Raw genomic sequence first — 23,895 nt, forward strand, 5'->3', positions numbered from 1 at the left:
CCACTTTTGAAATTAACCCCGGAAAACCGTTTACTTCTGGGGTGTACCATTTTTCTGGGTTAAAATACACACATATGCCCTTGAGAACGACACCTCATACAGTTAATCGAATGTGTACACAGGCTGTGTACAACAAGTTTATCTACATACCGGTGGGCAATTTTCTAAGAGGCCATTTCTGTTGGTCAACAATGCTTCGCCTTGGAAATGCCTTTCCTTATTCTTATGTAATTTTAAGAATATGCCTACTGCCTATGTTCAGACTGATAGATGTCTCGGATGAATCTCTTCAAAATGGTGGTAAATAAATCCTAATAAATAAATAAATAAATATGTGTCCAAGTACATGCACATATATATATAGAGGGTTATGCATTCAGAGGACAGTTCTAACACTGGGCACCTGGCAGGAGCCTATTCAATAAGGGAAAGCGTGTAGTGAAACCACTTAAATACATGCTTTAAAAGTTAGGCACCACTACTTTCACCAGCCAGAAAGCTGCAGATCCACGCTTAGCTTGCAATAATCTGTAAGAACCCATGTGTATGTTCCCTCTTGCAAATCTGCACTATGCAAGTTAAGCACATATTTACAGAATAGTGCTTAGGTGGAATCCTACATACATGTGTAAAATGCCATAGCAGTGTGTAAATGTTTAACGCCTGTTACTGAATTATCCTCTGCGTCATTTCTTAAAAAAGGGTAATAGGATGTGGCACACAAGTACACATCTAGGTCATAAAAAAATGGGTACATGCATGGCACTACGGGGTATGTTTTCTAAGGTGCGTTAACGTTTTTAACACGCTTGTAAATTTAAGGCACGTTAACCGCTAACACGCCCATACCGCTGCTTAATGAACACAGGCGTAAGCCTTTTACTACGGCAGAACCCCTAAAATATTTATTCATACACTGAGGAACCATCAATTTAGGTAAACATATGTTCATACAAATAGATTCTATAATTTTCTTGAGAGTTCAAGGAACCCAGTTTGGGTATCACTGGATTACTGGTTAGTGCTGGGATTAGCTTGAGAGATGGTGGTCAGTACTTCTCTATTACTACTACTACTACTACTATTTAGCATTTCTATAGCGCTACAAGGCATACGCAGCGCTGCACAAACATAGACGAAAGACAGTCCCTGCTCAAAGAGCTTACAATCTAATAGACAAAAAATAAATAAAGTAAGCAAATCAAATCAATTAATGTGAACGGGAGGGAAGAGAGGAGGGTAGGTGGAGGCGAGTGGTTACAAGTGGTTACGAGTCAAAAGCAATGTTAAAGAGGTGGGCTTTCAGTCTAGATTTAAAGGTGGCCAAGGATGGGGCAAGACGTAGGGGCTCAGGAAGTTTATTCCAGGCGTAGGGTGCAGCGAGACAGAAGGCGCGAAGTCTGGAGTTGGCAGTAGTGGAGAAGGGAACAGATAAGAAGGATTTATCCATGGAGCGGAGTGCACGGGAAGGGGTGTAGGGAAGGACGAGTGTGGAGAGATACTGGGGAGCAGCAGAGTGAATACATTTATAGGTTAGTAGAAGAAGTTTGAACAGGATGCGAAAACGGATAGGGAGCCAGTGAAGGGTCTTGAGGAGAGGGGTGGTATGAGTAAAGCGACCCTGGCGGAAGACGAGACGGGCAGCAGAGTTTTGAACCGACTGGAGAGGGGAGAGGTGACTAAGTGGGAGGCCAGCAAGAAGCAGATTGCAGTAGTCTAAACGAGAGGTGACAAGGGTGTGGATGAGGGTTTTGGTAGAGTGCTCGGAAAGAAAGGGGCGGATTTTACGGATGTTGTAAAGAAAGAAACGACAGGTCTTGGCAATCTGCTGGATATGAGCAGAGAAGGAGAGAGAAGAGTCAAAGATGACCCCAAGGTTTCGAGCTGAGGAGACAGTGAGAATGAGAGAGCCATCAACAGAAATAGAAAACGGGGGGAGCTTCTGAGTTCTCCTTTTTCCTCTACTTTTTTTTTTTTTGTTTTACCTTCTCATCTGCACTCTGTCAATACATAACTATTTTATAAACTGTGTGGCCTCTTCCTCGTAGCTTAAGCACATAAGCACCGCCATACTGGGAAAAGACCAAGGGTCCATCAAGCCCAGCATCCTGTCTCTGACAGCGGCCAATCCAGGCTTCAAGAACCCGGCAAAACCCCACAAAAATTAAAAAAAAAAAAGAAAATAAAATTAAAATAATAATGTTTTCCCTTTTTGTTTTTTTTAAATAACGTTCAATGGACTTTTTCTTCAGGAATCAGTCCAAATCCCCCTTAAACTCCATAAGGCCAGCTGCTGTCACTACGTTCTCCGGCAACGAGTTCCACAGTCCAACTACACGCAACTACACGCTGAGTAAAGAAAACCTATTTGTTTTAAATCTACCATATTCTAGCTTCATCTTGTGTCTCCTGGTTTTGTTGTTGTTTGAAAGTGTAAACAAACGCTTCACATCTGTCCGCTCTACTCCGCTCATTATCTTGTAGACTTCCATCATATCACCTCTCAGCCGCCTTTTCTCCAAGCTGAAGAGCCCTAACCTTCTTAGCCTTTCTTCATAGGGAAGTCGTTCCATCCCTTTTATCATTTTCGTTGCCCTTCTCAGCACCTTCTCCAATTCCTTTATATCCTTTTTGAGATGCGGCGACCAGAATTGGACACAATATTCGAGGTGCGGTCGCACCATGAAGCGGTACAACTGCATTATAACATCCTTCTGTTTTGTTTTCCATCCCTTTAAGTACACTAAGGGGCCCTTTTACTAAGCTGAGGTAAAAGGGGTCCTATGCTAGCCGTGGCAGCCGTTTTTACCGTGCACCGAGGCCCTTTTTACTGCAGCGGGTAAAAAGGTTGAAAAAAGAAATGGCCGTGAGGTAAGATTGCACTTACTGCGTAGCAATGTGAGGAGCAGCACTTACCGTCACCCAAGGACCAGGTAACCGCTGAGGTAAAAAAAAAAGAGAGACCTCTGGCATTAAATATGTCTTTTTTGAGCCATCTCAGTTAAAGGTTTTTCTGGACGCTAAAAATCCATCTAGCTGAATAGGAAGAACGATTGATATCAGCAAGAATTAAGAGAAAGTAAAATCAGGACTATGCCAATTTGTGCTAAGATTTTTTTTTTCCTTCTCTTTTAGAGTAATAATTCTCCTTAAATTTGTTTGGACTCTCCCCCCTTATCTTATGGTGGTCTAAGGAAGAGAGATAAGATAAATAAGTTTGACATGTATGTTTAAATGGAATATTTTTTTTTTCTTTCCTCAATAACTCTCTGTATTGCCTTACAAACTTGATTTGTTTGTATTATAATTAAAATCAATAAATATTAAAAAAAAAAAAAGAGAGACCTATTTTCCCTAGCGCCAGACATGCCGTGTGCTGGGGGGGTGGGGGGGTAGAGCTATCGCCAGCGGTAGTTCCAGCTTACCAACACTTAGTAAAAGAGCCTCTCAGGTGGTCACATCTCCTACCCAGCCTATACAAGATTACCATTTTCCTATTCTCTTAGCAAAGGTATTAGGACAAGCTTTTTAATTTTGCTTGCTTTTGTTCTCTCGACTATTTTACTGCGCAGTAGAGATGAGTTGTACTCTTTCATCAAGCCACATTATACAGATATTCAGCCATGACCCGGATAAATGTGGGTCTCGGCTGCGTATTGGCCAGGACCTGCATAAATATTGTCAGCCAGTAATCTCTGACCAGGCCTTAGATATTCATGGCCGGTTACCAAATATTGGCCTGGCTTTGAATATCTTGGTCTAATTTAGCCATTGGTTTTCATTTCTTAAACGCTGACCACTTCTGACTGCATATTGACCGGAGTGGAATTAGAAATGATACAGAAAACAGTGACCAAAATGGTGAAGGAGATACAATGACTTTCATATGAGGAAAGGTTAAAGAGGTTAAATCGGTGAAGGAGAATACGATAGGTGTCTACAAAATCTTGTATAGCCAGCAAGAAACAATCAATGCAAATCAATTTTTTTTTTCAAAGACTACAGGGGACACACCTTGAAGTGACATTGTAATACTTTAAAACATATAGGAAAAAATATTTTTCACTCTTCATACAGTTCAGCACTGGAAGCCAGAGGATATGGAAAAAGCAGCTGTAAGCATAAGCATAAAGGAATCCTGTGCCGAAGGAATGGATCCTCAGGAGCTTAGTCAAGATCGGGAGGCGGGGCTGGTGGTTGGGAGGCGGGGATAGGGCTGGGCAGACTTATACGGTCTGTGCCAGAGCCGGTGGTGGGAAGCGGGACTGGTGGTTGGGAGGCGGGGATAGTGCTGGACAGACTTGTACGGTCTGTGCCAGAGCCGGTGGTTGGGAGGTGGGGCTGGTGGTTGGGAGGCGGGGATAGTGCAGGGCAGACTTATACGGTCTGTGCCAGAGCCGGTGGTTGGGAGGCGGGGATAGTGCTGGGCAGACTTATACGGTCTGTGCCAGAGCCGGTGGTTGGGAGGCGGGGATAGTGCTGGGCAGACTTATACGGTCTGTGCCCTGAAGAGCACAGGTACAAATCAAAGTAGGGTATACACAAAAAGCAGCAAATATGAGTTATCTTGTTGGGCAGACTGGATGGACCGTGCAGGTCTTTTTCTGCTGTCATCTACTATGTTATACAGTCTATTGAGTTTCGTTAATTGTCTAGTAATGGGAGAGAAGAGAAACTTCTTGAATATCATGAACTGTTTTCATAGTGCAGTAACGAGACTATAAAAAAATATTCTAACAAGTAAATTGAGCAAATCTGATCTACGAAAGCAAGAACGTAAACCAAAGGGTTTTGCTTCTAAAATGAAAAATTTCACCCAAGGGATATAATCATCCTAGACAAAGGGAAAAAACTTATTGCGAACAAGTGACTCTATGCACTCGTGAACTTGCTTTTGTAAAAAAAAATGCAGGCCTACTGTCTGCTGAAAGGGCACACATTCACCATTCTCTGTAGGTGAAGCCATTAAACCTGGGTGTCGTCATCTTCAGCCCAGGAAATTAAGTAAGAGCTGTCACACGAATCTCATGGCATTCACTTGGAGAAAGGTTTACTTCTCAGGAACGAAAAGGCATCCAAAACAAGTTCAAGGATGAAAACAAGGTTTCATTGTTTGAAAGCATTTTTAAAAAGGGGGCGAACAACAACATTGTTTTTTTTTTTTTTGTTCACATTTTGTCTTCAGGAAACAATTTTGAAGTAATGATTTCAAATTTGGGGCAACCCCTCCCACCCTTATAATCTAGAGCATTTTTCCTATCTTTATTTTGTACAGCATTTACAAGACCCACTATTCTATAAACGAAAAAGAAACAGTAAAGTCGCATGTATGCTGTTGAGAGGATTAGTGGTGGCTGAACTCTCTAGGACATGGCCCAAGTACTCTTACCACCCCCACCATGAAAGCTAAGAAAATCAGATTCAGAATAAAATATAAGAGATCATATTTCAGGACACTTTTGGTACATATCTGTCTGGATTTTACTGTTGTAAATACCTTTAACAATTGCTACATCCTATGTAATAAAAGGCACCTCCAACATTCTGAAGCTGACTGCATGGCTGAGGCATTCCTGCTCTCTGTATCCATCACCTGAATTGACATCACGTACTTCCGGGTTCGTCACAAGCAGAACTGACCAACCATACGAGGTTTCTCGGCTTCAGAATGTTGAGGTGCATTCTATTAAATAGGATTGGTCAGTTCCTTGAAGCACAGCCAGAGCTCAGCGTCCTGCACAGTAACGCTCAGACACCAGAGAGAAGGGGGGGGGGGGGCTGACACCAGAGAGGGGGGGAGGTATCTCTGTCACACACACACTCTCTCACACAATGTCTTTCTCTCTCTCACACACTGTCTCACATTCACTCTCTATGTGTCACACAGTCACTCACACACTCTCTTGGTCTCATACACTCAGTCTCACAGAGAGTCTGTGTCTCACACACACTCTCTCTCTCGCACACACTGTATCTGAGTGAAACACACTCTCTCTCTCACACTGTGTCTTACATACGCACTTGCACACACTCTCATTCTCACACACACACTCTCTCTCTCTCACAGACACACTCGCACCCAGACTCACTCTCTCTCTCTCTCACACCCACTCACACATTCACTCTCTCTCACACACACAGTCACTCTCTCAAACATACACACTCCAAGGAAAACCTTGCTAGCACCCGTTTCATTTGTGTCAGAAACGGGACTTTTTTACTAGTAAATAAATAAGGCTGTCAAACATGGTGACGCCAATCAATAACTCTCACTGTAGACAGTCCAGCAAACACAATTGCCAAAGTGACAGGAGAGTGAGCACTACTTCAGGTTACAATTGAACACGGACCAGTCCCATGGTTCAGGACACAGTGCACTAGAAAGCCTCAAAAGAGCAGGAAAAATATGGACTCTTTCCTACCTGTATTGTCGCTGAATTGCCTCTTAGTTCTGTTTTCTATACTACCAGCCAGACATTGCCAGGACTAAGACAAAAAAAACCGAGCTGTGGTTCACGTACCTTAGCAGTTTGCAAATGCTGTTCCTGTAGCTGAGTCTTCGGCTGGCTGCTGCCACACTAGGTGGGGCTGGAGGGCGAGAAGGGAAGTAGGCCAGGGCTGCAGTAAATATCAAAGAGACGATGCCAAACTCTAGGAAATGAGACAGTTGGAATGGATTTTGTATTTAAAAAAGATTTTTTTAAAATTGCTATAAAAATAAAGCAACCGTCTGCACAAAGGAAGATACCTTTTGAACACAGACCCTTTTTATAAAACTTTCATCTTTCAGCACGCTCCAAAGTTGAGAGGGTTTTAGAATTACACAATAACCCCCGGATTCTATATATGGCGACTAAAGTTCCATTCGCAAATCAACACACGTAGCTGATTTGCATATACAACTTGATTAATAAGCCAATCAGAACTAATAATTGGCTGCTAACTAGAGAGTGAAACGGGGACAAGTTTCACCCATCCCCAATGGAATCTAACCCATCCCCACCCGTACGTGTTGATATTATTTACTGGCTTGCAGCCCTCTTGTTTCCTCCCAACCCCAACAGTCTCCCATGGTTTTCTGAATGGTATTCACTATTCAATCAATGAGTGTTCCAAGCCTCATTCTGGTGCTCCAACTGCCCTCGAGTGCATTCTAAGCCTCATTCTGGAGTCGGATTTTGACTATACTTCTGTGGTAATCCCACAGCAACTTTTGGGGGGCTCTTTGAGGCAGAGGATTCAATTTATTACAGGGTTATTTCTGCTGAAGGTAGGTGTGAAGGAAACCCCCCCCCCAAAAAAAAAAACTTTACTCAGCGCTACTTCCCCTTTAAAATATGGCAGCTCTGGACATGATTATGCAGTGCCCTGGCTGGGAAAACAGATGGGCTGTTCTGGCAATGCATGTTCCCAGCACCAATGTGGGATTTACTGAGAACTGTGGCACTTAAGTTACCACGCTTTAATCACATGGGACTATACCTACATTAAATAAACTGTACTGACACAACATTTTAACATGTCTCAAAGAGACTACTGTTTAAAATACCTGGCAACAGGAAGACACATTGGTTAGCTGATTCTTTGGTTCTTACCGAAAGAAAGCTCTCAATTGTTTGCATTAATAAAATAAAGTTTACAATACCTGCATACATTACAGCCTCAATGCGATCCCTTATACAGCCAATATGCCTAGGCGATGCTGACAGAAGTGTTGTTTTATTAGGCGCTGGAACCACCAGTGGCCCAACCAGAAATGCACATGCTCCTCCAAGGTAGTTGAGCATTGATGCGATAGCTGTCGCTGTGGCTCGTTCGTCCGGAGAGAACCAAGTAGTGGAAAGGAATGGCGCGGCATTCATCACAGTTGGACCACCCAATCCATTTAACAGCTGCCCTGCGTGGATTAGTCTGGAACACAAGAATTTATGGAAAACAGAAGAACATTCTAGATCAAGAATTATATATATATACACATGGAAATATATTGATAGATGAAATTATTTTAGCTTAAATATTTTGCTCTATAACACAAGGAAAAATCACCACAGATTGATATCAAACAACGACCACAGGGGAAATTAATCAAAAACGTCAGAATGGCAAGGAAGATAGCCAGCATTTTAGGCAACGTATTGAAGTGAAGTTGTATATAGGGAAGATTCAACCTTTCCAGTCATAACAGGCAATTAAAAATCATAACGAGTGAGCCTGGCACTAAATTCAAACATTACATCATATCTGGAGGCATGACACTTCACTGAAATGCTGCTGCTTCTCTCTACACATACGCTTATTAGCGTACGCTGATAATCAACAGGCCTCAAAAGTGTTGGGAACAGCAGCCTATGAGTAGCCTTTCCTGATCAAAGTGCCAGTACCATGCTATGCAAAGCAGCATTAGGGGTGGGAGAGGGGAGGGAGACAGCTAATGTGCATGCTAAGGGGTTGAGGAGAGCAGAAAGAGGGCAAAGTAAAGAACAGGGAAAGGATCTAACGCCCTGTATCACTGTATGGAGAAGCTGTGTTATAGCAGAGGACGGAGGAAAACACCAGACCTTAGCTAGCTGAAAAGAAGCTTTGTGTGTGTGTGTGGGGGGGGGGGGGGGGGGGGGGGGGGAGATAACTGGAAGAGAATAGAAAGGAAAAACAGTCAATTTTAGGAGGAAAGGGAAGCATGGCATTTACACTGTGCTTTCTGGACACAGCAAATGACAGCAGAGTAAGAGCAGGATGGCTCATCTAGTCTGCCCAGTAAGGTGGTTATGGCTGTACTACAACTCCATGCAGGTTACTCCACCAATGCTCTTGTTTACAGTGGTATCTGCCGTGCCATGTCACCAGAAGAGCACATTTCTTTCCCCTCAGCTTGCTAGTGGCATTAGAAACATGAAAAGCAATCTGTAGCACTATCATATGTACCAGAAAATCCCGATTAAATCCTCCCGCCTCCCACTGAAAGTTATCGTCCATGTGAGGAAGTCTGGCAAATGTTAATTACTTTTGACTAACGAAGCTGCACATGCTTTTATATACTTAAGAGTAAGCTTATTATGTAACTGCTATACTGCATATTTCTATTTTCCATTTCATTTAGTCTCTCTGGATATTTCACAGCTTTCTGTAAGAACATAAGAGTAGCCATACTGGGTCAGACCAATGGTCGAGCCCAGTATCCTGTTTCCAACAGTGGCCAAGGCAGGTCACAAGTACCTGACAGAAATCCAAATCATGGAAACATTCTATTCTACCCATCAGAGGGCAAGCAGTTGCTTCCCCATGTCTGTCTCGATAGCAGACTATGGACTTCCTCCAGGGAATTTGTCCAAACCTTTTTAAACCCATATACGCTAATCACCGTTACTACATCCATTGGCAAAGATCAAGAGCTTAACTATTCATTGAGTGAAAAAATATTTCCTCCTATTTGTTTTAAAAGTATTTCCATGTAGTTTCGAGTGTCCCCTAGACTTTGTATTTTTGGAACGAGTGAAAAAAATAAATAAATAAAAGCAAACGATTTACTTCTACTCATTCTACACTACTCAGGATTTTGTAGACGTCAATCATATCTCTCCTCATCCGTCTCTTTTCCAAGCTGAACAGTCCTAACCTCTTTACCCTCTCCTCATATGAGAGAGTTCCATCCTCTTTATCATTTTACTCACTCTTCTTTGAACCTTTTCTAATTCCGCTATATCTTTTTTGAGCTACGGTGACCAGAACTGAACGCAATACTCAAGGTGTGGTCACACCATGGAGTGATAAGAGACATTATAGTATTTTCAGTCTTATTCACCATCCCTTTTCTAATAATTCCTAGCATCCTGTTTGCTTTTTTGGCCGCTGCCGCACATTAAGCAGAAGATTTCAGCTTACTGTCTGCAATGACACCTAGATCTTTTTCTTGGGTGCTGATCCCCAAGGTGGACTGTAGCATCAACTATATGATTTGGATTATTCTTTACAATGTGCATCATCTTGTATTTGTCCACCTTAAATTTCATCTGCCATTTGGATGCCCGGTCTTCCAATTTCCTAAGGTCTTCCTGCAATATTTCACAGTACGCACACGTTTTAAGAACCTTGAATAGTTTTGTGTCATCTGCAAATTTAATCACCTCACTCGTCGTTCCAATTTCCAGATCATTTATAAATATGTTAAATAGCACTGGTCCCGGTACTTATCCCTGCGGTATTCACTGTTCACCCCCCTCCACTGAGAGAAATGACCATTTAACCCTACCCTCTGTTTTCTGTCCAATAACCAATTCCTACTCCACAGCAGAACAATGCCTCCTACCCCATGACTCTTTCATTTTCTCAGGAGTCTCTCATGAGGAACTTTTATCAAAAGCTTTCTGAAAATCTAGATACACTACATCAACCGGCTCACCTTTATCCACGCCTTCAAAGAAATGAAGCAAATTGGTGAGGGAAGACTTCCCTTGGCTGAACCCATGCTGACTTTGTCCCATTAAACATATGTTCTGTAATTTTATTCTATATAATCTAGAGTTCCTACACAGTGGTTTCAAACTAGTATTATATTGCTCTAGTATAAATTCCACAGCTTGATTCTCTCCATATCTGAAGAAGAGAGAAACAGCTCATACTTTCAATCTTCTGAAGACAGCTGATGAGGAATACGTCCTTGACAACATAAAATAACATCCACCCAAACATCTGCATCACTAAATGATAACACCCCCCTCAGCTGATACTTTGGTCAAATACTTCAAAAACAAGATCACTGGTCTAAGAAAGGAACACCCGAAAGGAAACTACAACCTAGAAACATATGTTGATGAACTGGAAGGTTCACACGACAACGTAATTGCCAACAGAACTTGGTCATCCTTCAATCCAACAGTGAAGCAACTGGTGCAGAAAATTTTCCAAAGCATTTTACCTGTTACACAGCTGCCCCAGCTACCTAACGCAAACAGCCCCAACACACTGCAACTAAGCTCTTTTCTTACATGCTGTCCAAAGCCTTGTTCTCAAAAGAAAAACGGCAATATCCTAACACCGATAATAAATTAGAAAAAAACAAAAAAAGGAAGAAAACCACAAATTTTAAAATTGTATAGGCCACCTAAACCTAGGTGGTTTCCAATAAAATATTCATCAACTATACCTCTAACAACAAAGCTAACGGAAGGACTAGAGGCCTCTCACCTAATGGAATACTTAGATACACCGTACTGCACGACTATCAATCAGGTTTCTGCCCTCTGCTCAGTACCTAAACAGTGCTAATCACACTCTTTGCAAAATTAATTGTAAGAGAAGAATTTTTTTGCCTTTGCAGAACTCGTTTCTTAATTTTGCTAAGAGTGTGACCTGTCGATCACAGAATTCTTCTAAGCCTACTGGACAAAATCAAAATTGCAGGCATCAACCACCCTCTCTGTGAAAAAGAATATTCTGACACTACTCCTAATTCTACCCCCCCCCCCCCCCCAACCTCAATTCATGTCCTCTAATTTTACCACTTTCCCTTCTCTGGAAATGTCAGTTGCAAAGTGTTATAAATTTTAAAAAAATAATTTATTTATTTATTTTTTTTTAAATCGCCCAAATATTCCTCTTTCCCCTTTCAGCCCGGGAGGAAAGAGAGACAGATCTCTTTGCTGAGGCTCTGTGAACAGTTATATATCCTGACCTTCCCAGTATACATGGGACAATATCCAGCCACAGCACCACACACTGAACAGAGAGAGAGCCGCTGTTCCGGGCCGACACACCATGCTATACTGCGACGCCCTGCTGCACCACGACTGAGGCGGACAGAAGACTCGGCGAAATAGCTCCCCACTATAATCAAATTCTGACCTACGTAAACCCTGACCAGAGGCCCAAATGGAGATCTCACCTGGTAATCAAAGTGAGAACGCGAGGCTTCAAAGCACCTCGGGGACCTCCAGACCACTAGGCCGCTGTACGGGCCATCGAACACAGTCGCAGTGTCGGGCTGCTGCACGGTGAGTTACAGATGGCTTGGCGAAACAGCTCCACCCATAATCGAACAGACGCAACCCTGCTGACTCAGTGCCCAGCATACTCACAAGGTAAACTGGATGGCCGGCTGATTGAAAACCCCGAAACCATAAACAGAGCTAGGCTCACCACAGTGCACCACAGTTCACAGAGCCGAAACAATGAACACTGTCAAAGCTCTTCTAGCAATCTATTCCCTTTCACTAATCCACCAAACACTTACCAAACCACTCGCAGATAATAACACGATACCCATATGGAATAATTACCAAAGACCTAACAGACACACCACACGTTACCACACCAACAACCACAACGAAAGAAAAATACAAACAAATGAACACCCACAACAAAAGGGCAAGAAAAATCCAAAAAATCCCTCACATACCACGAAACGGCAATTAACAAAAGTCCACATAACACCAAACACAAAAGATCCATACCACACACTACAAGCAGGCTATGTTAATGCCAGGTCTGTAGTAAACAAGGCATTAATAACAACGGACTGGATTATATCAGAAAAACTAAATCTACTCTTTATCACTGAAACCTGGATCCACAATCAAGAAGACCCAATCATACTAAACCTATGCCCCCCCAGGATATAAAATAACTCACTGGACCAGGAAGGAAAACAGAGGTGGAGGAATAGTGCTCATATACCGATCCCATTTCACCATCGGAACCACAGGCGAATCCATAACAACCCAACTTGAAATAGCCTCAATCAGAATCAAATATAAAACCCTGCTCAACCATCTAAACTGTGTCCTATTCTATAGACCACCCATGTAACTGGAAGGAAAACCAGCCAAACTTTGTGGACTTCATCACAAACACTTGCATTTCTAACTCCAACACATTAATATTAGGAGACATCAACCTTCATCTAGAAGACCCAAACTCTACCAGCGCTCGCGACTGCAAGGATTTCCTTCACTTATATGAACTGAAATGGCCGCAAATGCAAACAAGCTATGCAAAAGGACACACATTCGACCTTTTCTCACACAAACTGTCCTCAGACCAAAACCTCGGAAACCAGACTGCGGAGTACCGCAGGGATCACCACTATCACCGATCCTTTTCAACCTCATGATGACCCCACTAGCCAAATCCTTATCCATTCAAGGCCTTAACCCATTCATATATGCTGATGACATCACAATATATATCCCATACAAACCCGACCTGGCAGAAATCTCCAATAAAATCAAGCTCAGTTTGAACATCATGGATTCATGGGCAAACGCATTCCAACTAAAACTCAACACAGAAAAAACCCTTGTCTAACAATCTCATCACAATATAACACATACAAACCCACAAATATTAACATCCCAGGCCACACCCTTCCTATTGCAGACAATCTGAAAATCCTTGGAGTAATAATCGACCGGAATCTCTCACTAGAGAATCAAGCGAATTCCACCATAAAGAAAATGTTCCACTCAATGTGGAAACTCAAGCGTGTGAAACCATTCTTCCCGAGGGAAATATTTCGAAACTTGATACAAACATTTGTACTGAACCATGCAGACTACTGCAACGAAATCTACGCGGGCTGTAAAGAAAAAATCATAAAGAAACTCCAGACCGCTCAAAACACAGCAGCCAGGCTTATATTTGGAAAATTGCGTTTTGAAAGTGCCAAACCCCTCCGAGAAAAACGTCAATGGCTCCCAAAGAACGTATTGCTTTCAAAATCTGCTCCATGACCCATAAAATCATCTATGGCAAAGCCCCAGGATACATGAAAGACCTCATAGAAATCCCAACCAGAAACACAACAAGATCAGCTCTAACGTATCTTAACCTCCACTACCCAAACAACAAAGGACTCAAAATACAAAACATATGCATCCATCTTCTCCTATTTTTGCGCACAACTATGGAACGCACTACCAAAAACAGTAAAAACAACATACGACTACCTAAAGTTCCGGAAAAAACTAAAAACGAACCAAAAGGCATACCCCACCTACCCAACATAAGAACCAGAAAACCTGCTACACAACACCACCAAGACTATAATGGACTCACTCCTATCCCCCTCTTCACACTTAATGTTTCCCAATGCATTTACCGAATTTGAACCATACCCTACCACAATCACAACTTGTACTTGAGCACACTACGTATTTGTTCAGACCAGAACTGGCGACCGCCGCTACAGCACTATGTAAGCCACATTGAGCCTGCAAATAGGTGGGAAAATGTGGGATACAAATGCAACAAATAAAATAAATAAATAAAATATTTAGAGGGTATTTTACTAAAGCTTAGCTTGAGTTATCTGCAGCAGGGCCCATTTTATTCCTATGGGCCCTGCTACAGATAACTCAAGTTAAGCTTTCGTAAAAGACCACCTTATAGTCAGAAGTACAGCACTAAGCTTTTAAATTAAGGAGAAAGTAAGTGACTGCTTTAAACCCACTCCCACCATTGCCCCAGGTACAAAAAACAGACTGAGCCCACTAGGGACAGAGAAAGCACCTATATATAATCAATGTAAACTGCTTTGGTTGTACTACAGAAAGGCAATATATAAAATCCATTACCCTTGACCCTTAAAAGCATGCAAATTTAGCACTACTCAATGTCTGGACATCAAGACTGAGAAACTTCTGTGCAAAGCCCAAGAACCATCCCTTAAAAAGATTCCCAAACATGTGCACTGTACTTCCTTGATTCAGAAATTGTCTTTTGAGTATTATTGCCTATTGCAGGGTATTAAGGACATTAAGCTTAATGTCTTAATGCTTGCATGTGGCGAGCAGCACAACAACAAAAAGAAGCAAAATGATCATGACATTCAAAATTCTTCCAAAAAGACAAGAACATGAAATATTTACCAAATAGTAAAAAAGGCACATTTCTGACACAAATGAAATGGGCGCTAGCAAGGTTTTCCTCGGAGTGTGTATGTTTGAGAGAGTGTATGTGAGAGTGACTGTGTGTGAGAGAGAGAGTGAATGTGCGAGTGTATGTGTGTGTGTGAGAAAGAGAGTGAGTCTGGGTGCAAGTGTGTCTGTGAGAGAGAGAGAGAGTGTGTGTGTGAGAATGAGAGCGTGTGCAAGTGTGTATGTGAGACCCAGTGTGAGAGAGAGAGTGTGTTTCACACAGATACAGTGTGTGCGAGAGAGAGAGAGAATGTGTGAGACACAGACTCTCTGTGAGACTGAGTGTATGAAACCAAGATAGTGTGTGAGTGACTGTGTGACATATAGAGAATGAATGTGATACAGTGTTAGACATAGAGTGTGTGAGAGACAGTGTGTGAGAGTGAAAGAGAAAGAGATTGTCTGTGAGAGAGAGAGTGTGTGTGTGACAGAGATACCTGCCCCCCCCCCCCTTCTGGTGTCTGAGCGTTACTGTGCAGGACGCTGAGCTCTGGCTGTGCTTCAAGGAACTGACCAATCCTATTTAATAGAATGCACCTCCAACATTCTGAAGCCGAGAAACCTCGTGTGGTTGGTCACTTCTGCTTGTGACGAACCCGGAAGTACGTGATGTCAATTCAGGAGATGGATACAGAGAGCAGGAATGCCTCAGCCATGCAGTCAGCTTCAGAATGTTGGAGGTGCGTTTTATTATATAGGATGGGCTGGTATATTAAATATTACCTACTGCAAGATGCATCATAATGAATTCATTGGTTGATGGCCAAATATGCAGAGGGCAACACAGTGAAGACATGGAAGAAAATATGAACTGACCATGGTCTTGCCTTTACAATTTCAACAGGGAACTAAAGAGCTAATAAACAGAATTTATTTTCCCCTAAGATAAGATGACAGACATCGAGTATAGAAAGATATACAAACAATGAATAGGCTCTACTGATCATGAAGCATAAGGAGGAAAGGTTAAGAACACCACTGATGAGTTGGTTACTACAAAACTGTACATACATAATGCCCAAGGTTTTTTTTCAGGTTTACAAGAGCTCTGAGAAAAGGATAAAAAACGTTTTGTTTTTATCCAAGTATCTTTTGTAATAGACTATATATCTGAAAAAGCTATGATAAAAGGCTAGACAAATGTTTGCTTGTTTCAAAAGACAGATAAAGCTCTCAACACAGAACCACTCAGCTGGTGTCTATGACAGCTCTGATTACTGTGCAATAACAGGGTGCTAGGATGTTAGGATTTCAGTGAAGTCATCATTGCCCTGTCAAGGGTCTCTCCGAAGTGCTCTGTTACCGCTCTGTAGCTGTCAAGACTGTTTCGGAAAAATGTCAGTGTCTTGGGCTGGCATTGCTGCATCTGCAATGCAGGTCATTGACTCATTTTTAACCTACATTTTTAAAATGTACTGCAGCTTGAAAAGCTCCAATGCCTTAAAATACAGAAACAAACTTTTCTTTTTTTCAACACATACGTCTTATGTGAAACGTGCAATTCCAAAATGATCTGCTCCCCCCCCCCCCCCCCGAAGTTTATAAATAGAAAATATGTGCTTGAAGGTTTATGACAATTCTTCACATTGATCTAAATAAAAATAAACAAAAAAAAAAAAGCCTTGATACTGCTGTCTAGAAACCCACTGCTATCAGCATCAGGATATCTCTGGCAGCCAAAGAACAAGTCTTAGACTGCAGACACTTTAAAGGGAAAGAAAGTATGACGGGAAGTAAATGGTACACGAGCATTAAATGCAGACAAGCAAGGAAAGCACATGGCACATGGAATTCTTTCCAACCTCTGTGTGTGTGCGCCCATGTGCGTATTTATATGTGCAGTTTCTTTGTACGTTCTCTGACTTGAGACAGGAGGGGTGGTCTCAAAGGAACACTACTCATTCTGTTTTGGAAAGAATAATACAATTTATTTATTGCATTTGTATCCCACCTCTTTGCAGGCTCAATGTGGCTTACAATATATCATAGATAGTGGAAATGAGAGGAGAATTGACATTCAGTGTTACAGAAGTAATTTGGGTTGCATGGTAATGGAATACATGATAGTGATATAACATAAGGCATTCTTAACATTACTAGATATATGTGGGGATTTCACATGTTTTGGTCTTTGTGGTATACCTTGTCGAAGAGATGGGTCTTCAGCTGTTTGCGGAAGTTGGTCAGTTCATAGGTCGCTTTTAGGTTCTGTGGCAGTGCGTTCCAGAATTGCGTGCTCATATAGGAAAAGGTTGATGCGTGCATTAGTTTATATTTTAGGCCTTTGCAGTTAGGGAAATGAAGATTAAGGAATGTGCGAGATGATCTTTTAGCATTCCTGGGTGGTAGGTCGATCAGGTCCGACATGTAGGCTGGGGCCTCGTCGTGGATGATTTTGTGTAATAGGGTGCATACTTTGAACGTGATGCGTTCTTTGAGTGGTAACCAGTGTAGCTTCTCTCGTAGGGGCTTTGCACTTTCGTATTTTGGTTTTCCAAATATGAGTCTGGCTGCTGTGTTCAGGGCTGACTGGAGTTTTTTTTGAGTATTTGCTCTTTGCAGTAGTCTAGGTGACTGAGTACTAATGATTGTACCAGATTCCGGAAAACGTTTCTTGGGAAGAATGGTTTTACTCTTTTTAAATTTCCACATTGAGTGGAACATCTTTTTCGTTGTGATTTTCACGTGATTCTCAAGTGTGATAGTACATAAAACCATTAAATATCAACGGATGGATTTTACAGTTCAACCACAGGGTGACAGAGTAACATGACAACAGTCAGGACTTGACACTTTCTTAGGATATAGGAGCTAGCCTAAAAATTAAATAAATAAAATCTAGAAGCCAGACTTGAAACAACTGTAATTTGTTAAATACATCAGATGTATAAGTCACACATTCATAATATTCTCAAGGGGGGATATATAGCAAGCTATTTATTAAAGCAGCAAAGAATGTGTGGATAAGAGGCTATTGCTCATCCTATCACCCAACCACACCTCCCTCCGCTGCCAGATTTTAGGGTATGGTTGCTGGGGCAAATAAGGTGAGAGGCTAAAACTGTACCTACTAAGGCTGAGAGGGGAGGAATGGGTGGTGCAGCTGCAGTTTTAGCTTCCCTCAACCGTTTGCCCACTCCCAGCAGCCACAGTGGCAGTCTAGACGAAAATGATAAAGGGGATGGGACGACTTCCCTATGAGGAAAGGCTAAAGCGGCTAGGGCTCTTCAGCTTGGAGAAAAAGCGGCTGAGGGGAGATATGGTAGAGGTCTATAAAATAATGAGTGGAGTTGAACGGGTAGATGTGAAGCATCTGTTCACGCTTTCCAAAAAGACTAGGGGGCATGCGATGAAGCTACAATGTAGTAAATTTAAAACAAATCGGAGAAAATTTTCTTCACTCAACATGTAATTAAACTCTGGAATTCGTTGCCAGAGAAAATGGTAAAGGCGGTTAGCTTAGCGGAGTTTTAAAAAAGGTTTGGACGGCTTCCTAAAGGAAAAGTCCATAGATCATTATTAAATGGACTTGGGAGAAAATTCACTATTTCTGGGATAAGCAGTATAAAATGTTTTGTACATTTTGGGGATCTTGCCGGTTATTTGTGACCTGGATTGGCCACTGTTGGAAACAGGATGCTGGGCTCGATGGACCTTTGGTCTTTCCCAGTATGGCAATACTTATATACTTCTATCCTTAACCGCAAAGCCTCTATGAATCTCACCTCTCCCCCAAAGTCTCAAGTCTTCATCCACCTCACCACCCTTCACAGTAGTATTTCAGAATCCTCCCCCCGCAAAAAAGAACCAGACTAACATTTTTAATTGATCTTGCCAACAGGGCTGCTACAGAATCTCCTCCTCAGTAACAACGCTCCTTATGGGTCACTTCTGTCACTGCTAGCACTCCAAATGTCCACCTGACCAACAAGGCTCCATGTGGGACACCTTTTCAGGATAAGGCGAAATTAGGTCTCTTACCAGATAGCCCTTCCCACTATTCCAGAATCTGTGGGATAGTTACTAATACTACTTATTTCTATAGGGCAACTAGATGTATGCACTGCAGTACACTTGAACATGAAGAGACAGTCCCTGCTCGAAAGAGCTTACAATCTAATCAGGACAAACGGGGCAAATAAGGGATAACAGAATTACTAAGGTGGAAATGATAAAACATACATGGGTACTGTACAAGCGAATAGGGGTTAGGAGTTAAAAGCAGCATCGAAAAGGTGGGCTTTTAGCCTAGATTTGAAGACTGCCAGATATGGAGCTTGACGTACTGGCTCAGGAAGTCTATTCCAGGCATATGGTGCAGAAAGATAAAAGAACAGAGTCTAGAATTGGCAGTGGAGGACAAGGGTCCAGGTAAGAGAGATTTACCCGATGAACAGAGTTCCCAGGGAGGAATATAGGGACAGAAGAGTAGAGAGGGACTGAGGAGCTGCAGAGAGAATGCACTTGTAAGTCAATAAGAGGAGTTTGAACTGAATGCGGTAATGGATAGGGAGCCAATGAAGCGACTTGAAGAGAGGGCAAATATGAGCATAGAGACCCTGGCAGAATACGTGCAGCAGAATTTTGAACAGTATAGGCAAGACGTTTTGTGTTTTTAAATGTAACATTCAACTCGTCTGGTTAATTATATAATGTAAAATTTAGCTCCTAAGTAATTGTAATAGGCAGAACAGGGAGGACAAATATTTTAGGGCAGCCCATCAAATACGCAGCTGCCGTAGCGGCTCATCATTCCATCAGGGGTGGAGACGAAAACTATCTGAATTTAAGAAAGCTTGGGACAAGAACATAGGATCTCTAAGGGAGAGCAGATGGCATGGATGGACAGACTAGACTTCAATTTTTCTATAATTCTATTTAGTCATGAGTTTGACCTTGGTGGTGGTGAGGAAATGCATCCACTCTATGACCCCTCATTACCCCTCCTCTCTCATTTCTCCCTACATTCCTCCCCGTGAACTCCACTCTCTGAGCAAGTCTCTCTTGTCGTCCCCCTTCTCCTCGTTCCTTTTATCTTGCTGCACCTTATGCCTGGAACCGTCTTCCCGAGCCCATACGTCTAAGCTCCATCTCTACCTGTTTTTAAATCTATGCTGAAGGCTCACCTTTTCACTGCTGCCTTTGGCTCCTATCCGCTACTCATTGCTCTCCTCCTCCCGTTCCTCTTTACCCTGTAATTCCCTTGCCCGTAATGTCTTGTCTGTCTGTTTTACCTAGATTGTAAGCTCTTTGAGCAGGGACTGTCTCTCTATGTCAAATGTTCAGCGCTGCGTGCGTCTGGAAGCGCTACATAAATGCTATTAGTAGTAGTAAGGTCAGGTTACCCAGCCTCCTCCTCCACTCCGGTTTTGTGAAGAGGAAACACTTTCACTTGTCTCCAATCTTTCAAGATCAGTGCAAGCGCTAAAGTGTGGGAAAAGGTCACACAGCGGGACAACCGAGACTTCAAGTTCTTTCAATAATCTTGGATGTCTCAACTTTGGCTCAATTGCTTTGTTTTGAGTTCAGCAAGCTCCTTACAGTTTACTGAAAATCATTTGAGGTTTACCTCGCTTCTATTCTTATTTGTGTCTTTCTGCAGTCCTAACACCAAACAGAAATTTTTGTTAAGCAATTCTGCTTGCCTCTCCAGATTCTTGCCCCTCACCTTTTCAATCTCATGGCGCATGTTTGCACTTCCTTCCGTTACTAATGTATCAGAAAAGTCATCTTGGCCCCCTCCCTCATTTTACTGATTTAGACATGTTCTCTCCCATTTCTTAGTTTTGTTTTCTTATCTTCCCAGTGTCCGAGTGTAGACAAATTTTTAGTTGTAGAGGGATCTCACTGACTGGTCGATTCAGACTTCATGTGCAAGTAAAGATTAAGGGGTCCATTTACTAAGGTGTGCCAGCAGATTTAGCATGCTAACGATTAGTGTGCACTAAATGATAGGACACCCATAAGAATATAATAAGCATCTTATTTAGCACACGCTAATCATTAGTGTGAACTAAATCCATTACATAGTAACATCGTAGATGATGGCAGAAAAAGACCTGCACGGTCCAACTAGTCTGCCCAACAATTTAAACTCATATGTGCTACTTTGTGTGTATACCTGACCTTGATTTGTTTCTGCCATTTTCAGGGCACAGACCGTAGAAGTCTGCCAGAACAAGGTCCACCTCCCAACCACCAGCCCCGCCTCCCCCTACCGGCTCTGCCACCCAATCTCGGCTAAGCTTCTGAGGATCCATTCCTTCCGAACAAGAGGATTCATTAGCGCCCCTTAGTAAAGGATCTGTAAGACTGGTGGCTGGATTAGAATGAGAAAAGATCCGCCAGCAGGCGGAAAACTCAAGCACCCCACGGTAAAAACAATAATGTATAAGGAGTGGGAGTACGACCAAGGATACCAGAAACTGGAAGATGTTCTAAAATAAAACTTTATTAAAGGTTTGAAGACTCGACACGTCGTGTTTCGGCCGACAGGCCTGCATCAGGAGTCTACTATGCAGGGTTTTGCAAAATAATGCTGGTAGGAATCCTCTGAAGATTATGCAGAAGTCTCTTACACGGAGAATTACTGAATTGCTGAATGCTAATGAGGTTGATTCTTCAGAAATAGCGTAGTAGTCTTTAGAAAGACTGTTTGTAAAAGTTCGTCAGAGGCGCTGCACGCACATTACCTACTGTGCGTGCAGCGCCTCTGACGAACTTTTACAAACAGTCTTTCTAAAGACTACTACGCTATTTCTGAAGAATCAACCTCATTAGCATTCAGCAATTCAGTAATTCTCCGTGTAAGAGACTTCTGCATAATCTTCAGAGGATTCCTACCAGCATTATTTTGCAAAACCCTGCATAGTAGACTCCTGATGCAGGCCTGTCGGCCGAAACACAACGTGTCGAGTCTTCAAACCTTTAATAAAGTTTTATTTTAGAACATCTTCCAGTTTCTGGTATCCTTGGTCGTACTCCCACTCCTTATACATTATGGCTGGATTAGAATCCCAGTGAATCAAAATTAAACCAAAAGCAAAAAAAAACAAAGATGTCTGGAAAGCAGCAGTAGTGAAAAGCCACTTTCATGCTTGCAAAAAGATATAACGCAGAAACAAACAAAATAAAAAACAAGAAATCAAAGATTAAATTTTTGTTATTAACAGAGTTATTCCTAGATAACGACACGCTGCATATTTTTAGATACAGGCCACTTTACAACCATAAATTAAACAGCCTTACCTTCTCTTTATTAATGTATCTGCCACAGACACACATTTTATCCCAGCTCCAACTACCATGAGGAAAGCGGTTAGCAGCACTGTCAAACGTAGGCCTAAGATAAAATATATTATATTACTTATTACAATATTCATATCATTTTAATATGCAGAACCAGATATTTTATACACTTCATCAATGCTTTGTAAAAATGTAAACAGTAAATGAAAAATAATAAAGTGTCACAATGCTAGACCAAAAGACCATCTAAATTGTATTACGTTTTTGGAATATTACTGACCGACATGCTGAATTAACTACTACTTAACATTTCTAGAGTGCTACTAGGGTTACGCAGCGCTGTACAATTTAACAAAGAGAGACAGTCCCTGCTCAAAGAGCTTACAATCTAATAGACAAGTGAACGGTCGGTCCGATAGGGGCAGTCAAATTGGGGCAGTCTGGATTCACTGAACGGTAAGGGTTAGGTGCCGAATGCAGCATTGAAGAGGTGGGCTTTAAGCAAAGACTTGAAGACAGGCAGGGAGGGGGCTTGGCGTAAGGGTTCAGGAAGGTTGTTCCAAGCATAGGGTGAGGCGAGGCAGAATGAGCGGAGCCTGGAGTTGGCGGTGGTGGAGAAGTCACTGCTCATTCTACATTAGCAGGGCAATTCTATAACAAGTGCTCATATTTACAAATGTTAATGCACAAACATTCACAATGGTGAAGTTTACACATACCTGTTAATTTCCTTTCCTTTAGTCTGGCTGCATCACTCTGCTTGGCAGGTTTTACCCCTTCCTGCCAGCAAAGGAAGATAGCAAAACTGATCTCTCCCAGTGACATCACCAGTGGTATAAGAAAGTTCCTGAATGCCTCTGCCAAAAGCAGAAGGTCCCAAAAGACACACCTATAGCCTATCAACCACTGCTGCTTTGAAACAGCACTGGAGAGACAGAAGAACACCAAAAGTCCTGATAGCCACACTCTTCTGTGGAAGGGTCTTAGGATGATACACCTAGGACTAAAGGAAAGGAAATTAACACGTATGACTGAAATTAACACCTTCCTTATCCTGATTGCATCTTCCTAACTGACCGGACGTACCCCAGCAAAACTCACTGGGTGTGGGTCACTGCCAAAGTCTGAGTGGGCTCTGGCTAGCACATCAGGTCTGTAATACTTCACAAAGAAATGCAGCAACTGCCACCCGACAGTCAACTGAGCCTTTGACCCAGCAGTTACTCTTGTTCCCACAAATATAAGTAATCTCAATGGCTTCCTTGATTCAATATGTAGCAGAGGACTTGGACAGCACCTGACCCTTCCTGGGGCCTTGGAAGAGGACAAAAATGATTTGAGAGGTAAAACTCATTTGTTTCCTGCAAGTACCATAGCAGGAACTTGCAAAGCCTCCTGAAGCAGAACATAGTAACATAGTAGATGACAGCAGAAAAAGACCTGCACCGTCCATCTAGTCTGCCCAACAAGATAAACTCATATGTGCTACTTCTTGTGTATACCTTACCTTGATTTGTATCTGCCACTTTCAGGACACAGACCGTAGAAGTCTTGCCCAGAACTAGCCCCACCACCCAAACACCAGCCCCGCCTCTGGACCCAATCCACTAAGGACGGCACAGAGATCTAATTCACATGGAAGGGGGAGATCACCTTAGAAAGAAAGTAAGCAAGAACCATTCAGATGACAGAATCCTCCAAGAAAGAGGGACAGGGGTCCCAACAAGACAGAGCCTGA

At 42.3% G+C, this 23,895-nt stretch overlaps 1 protein-coding gene across 1 annotated transcript in view; it reads right to left on the bottom strand.

Annotated features, from left to right (window-relative positions):
• SLC49A4 (solute carrier family 49 member 4) overlaps window positions 1-23,895 on the bottom strand; it is a 117,479-nt gene that overhangs the window by 60,912 nt on the left and 32,672 nt on the right. Inside the window, exons 2-4 of the mRNA XM_030209163.1 lie at window positions 22,158-22,251; window positions 7,646-7,911; window positions 6,522-6,651 (exon numbers count right to left, since the gene is read on the bottom strand). Coding sequence (XP_030065023.1) covers window positions 6,522-6,651; window positions 7,646-7,911; window positions 22,158-22,251 — 490 coding nt within the window. The remainder of the gene's footprint in view (window positions 1-6,521; window positions 6,652-7,645; window positions 7,912-22,157; window positions 22,252-23,895) is intronic.

This window comes from Microcaecilia unicolor, chromosome 7 (assembly GCF_901765095.1).
Source record: "Microcaecilia unicolor chromosome 7, aMicUni1.1, whole genome shotgun sequence".
Classification (NCBI taxonomy): Eukaryota; Metazoa; Chordata; class Amphibia; order Gymnophiona; family Siphonopidae; genus Microcaecilia; species Microcaecilia unicolor.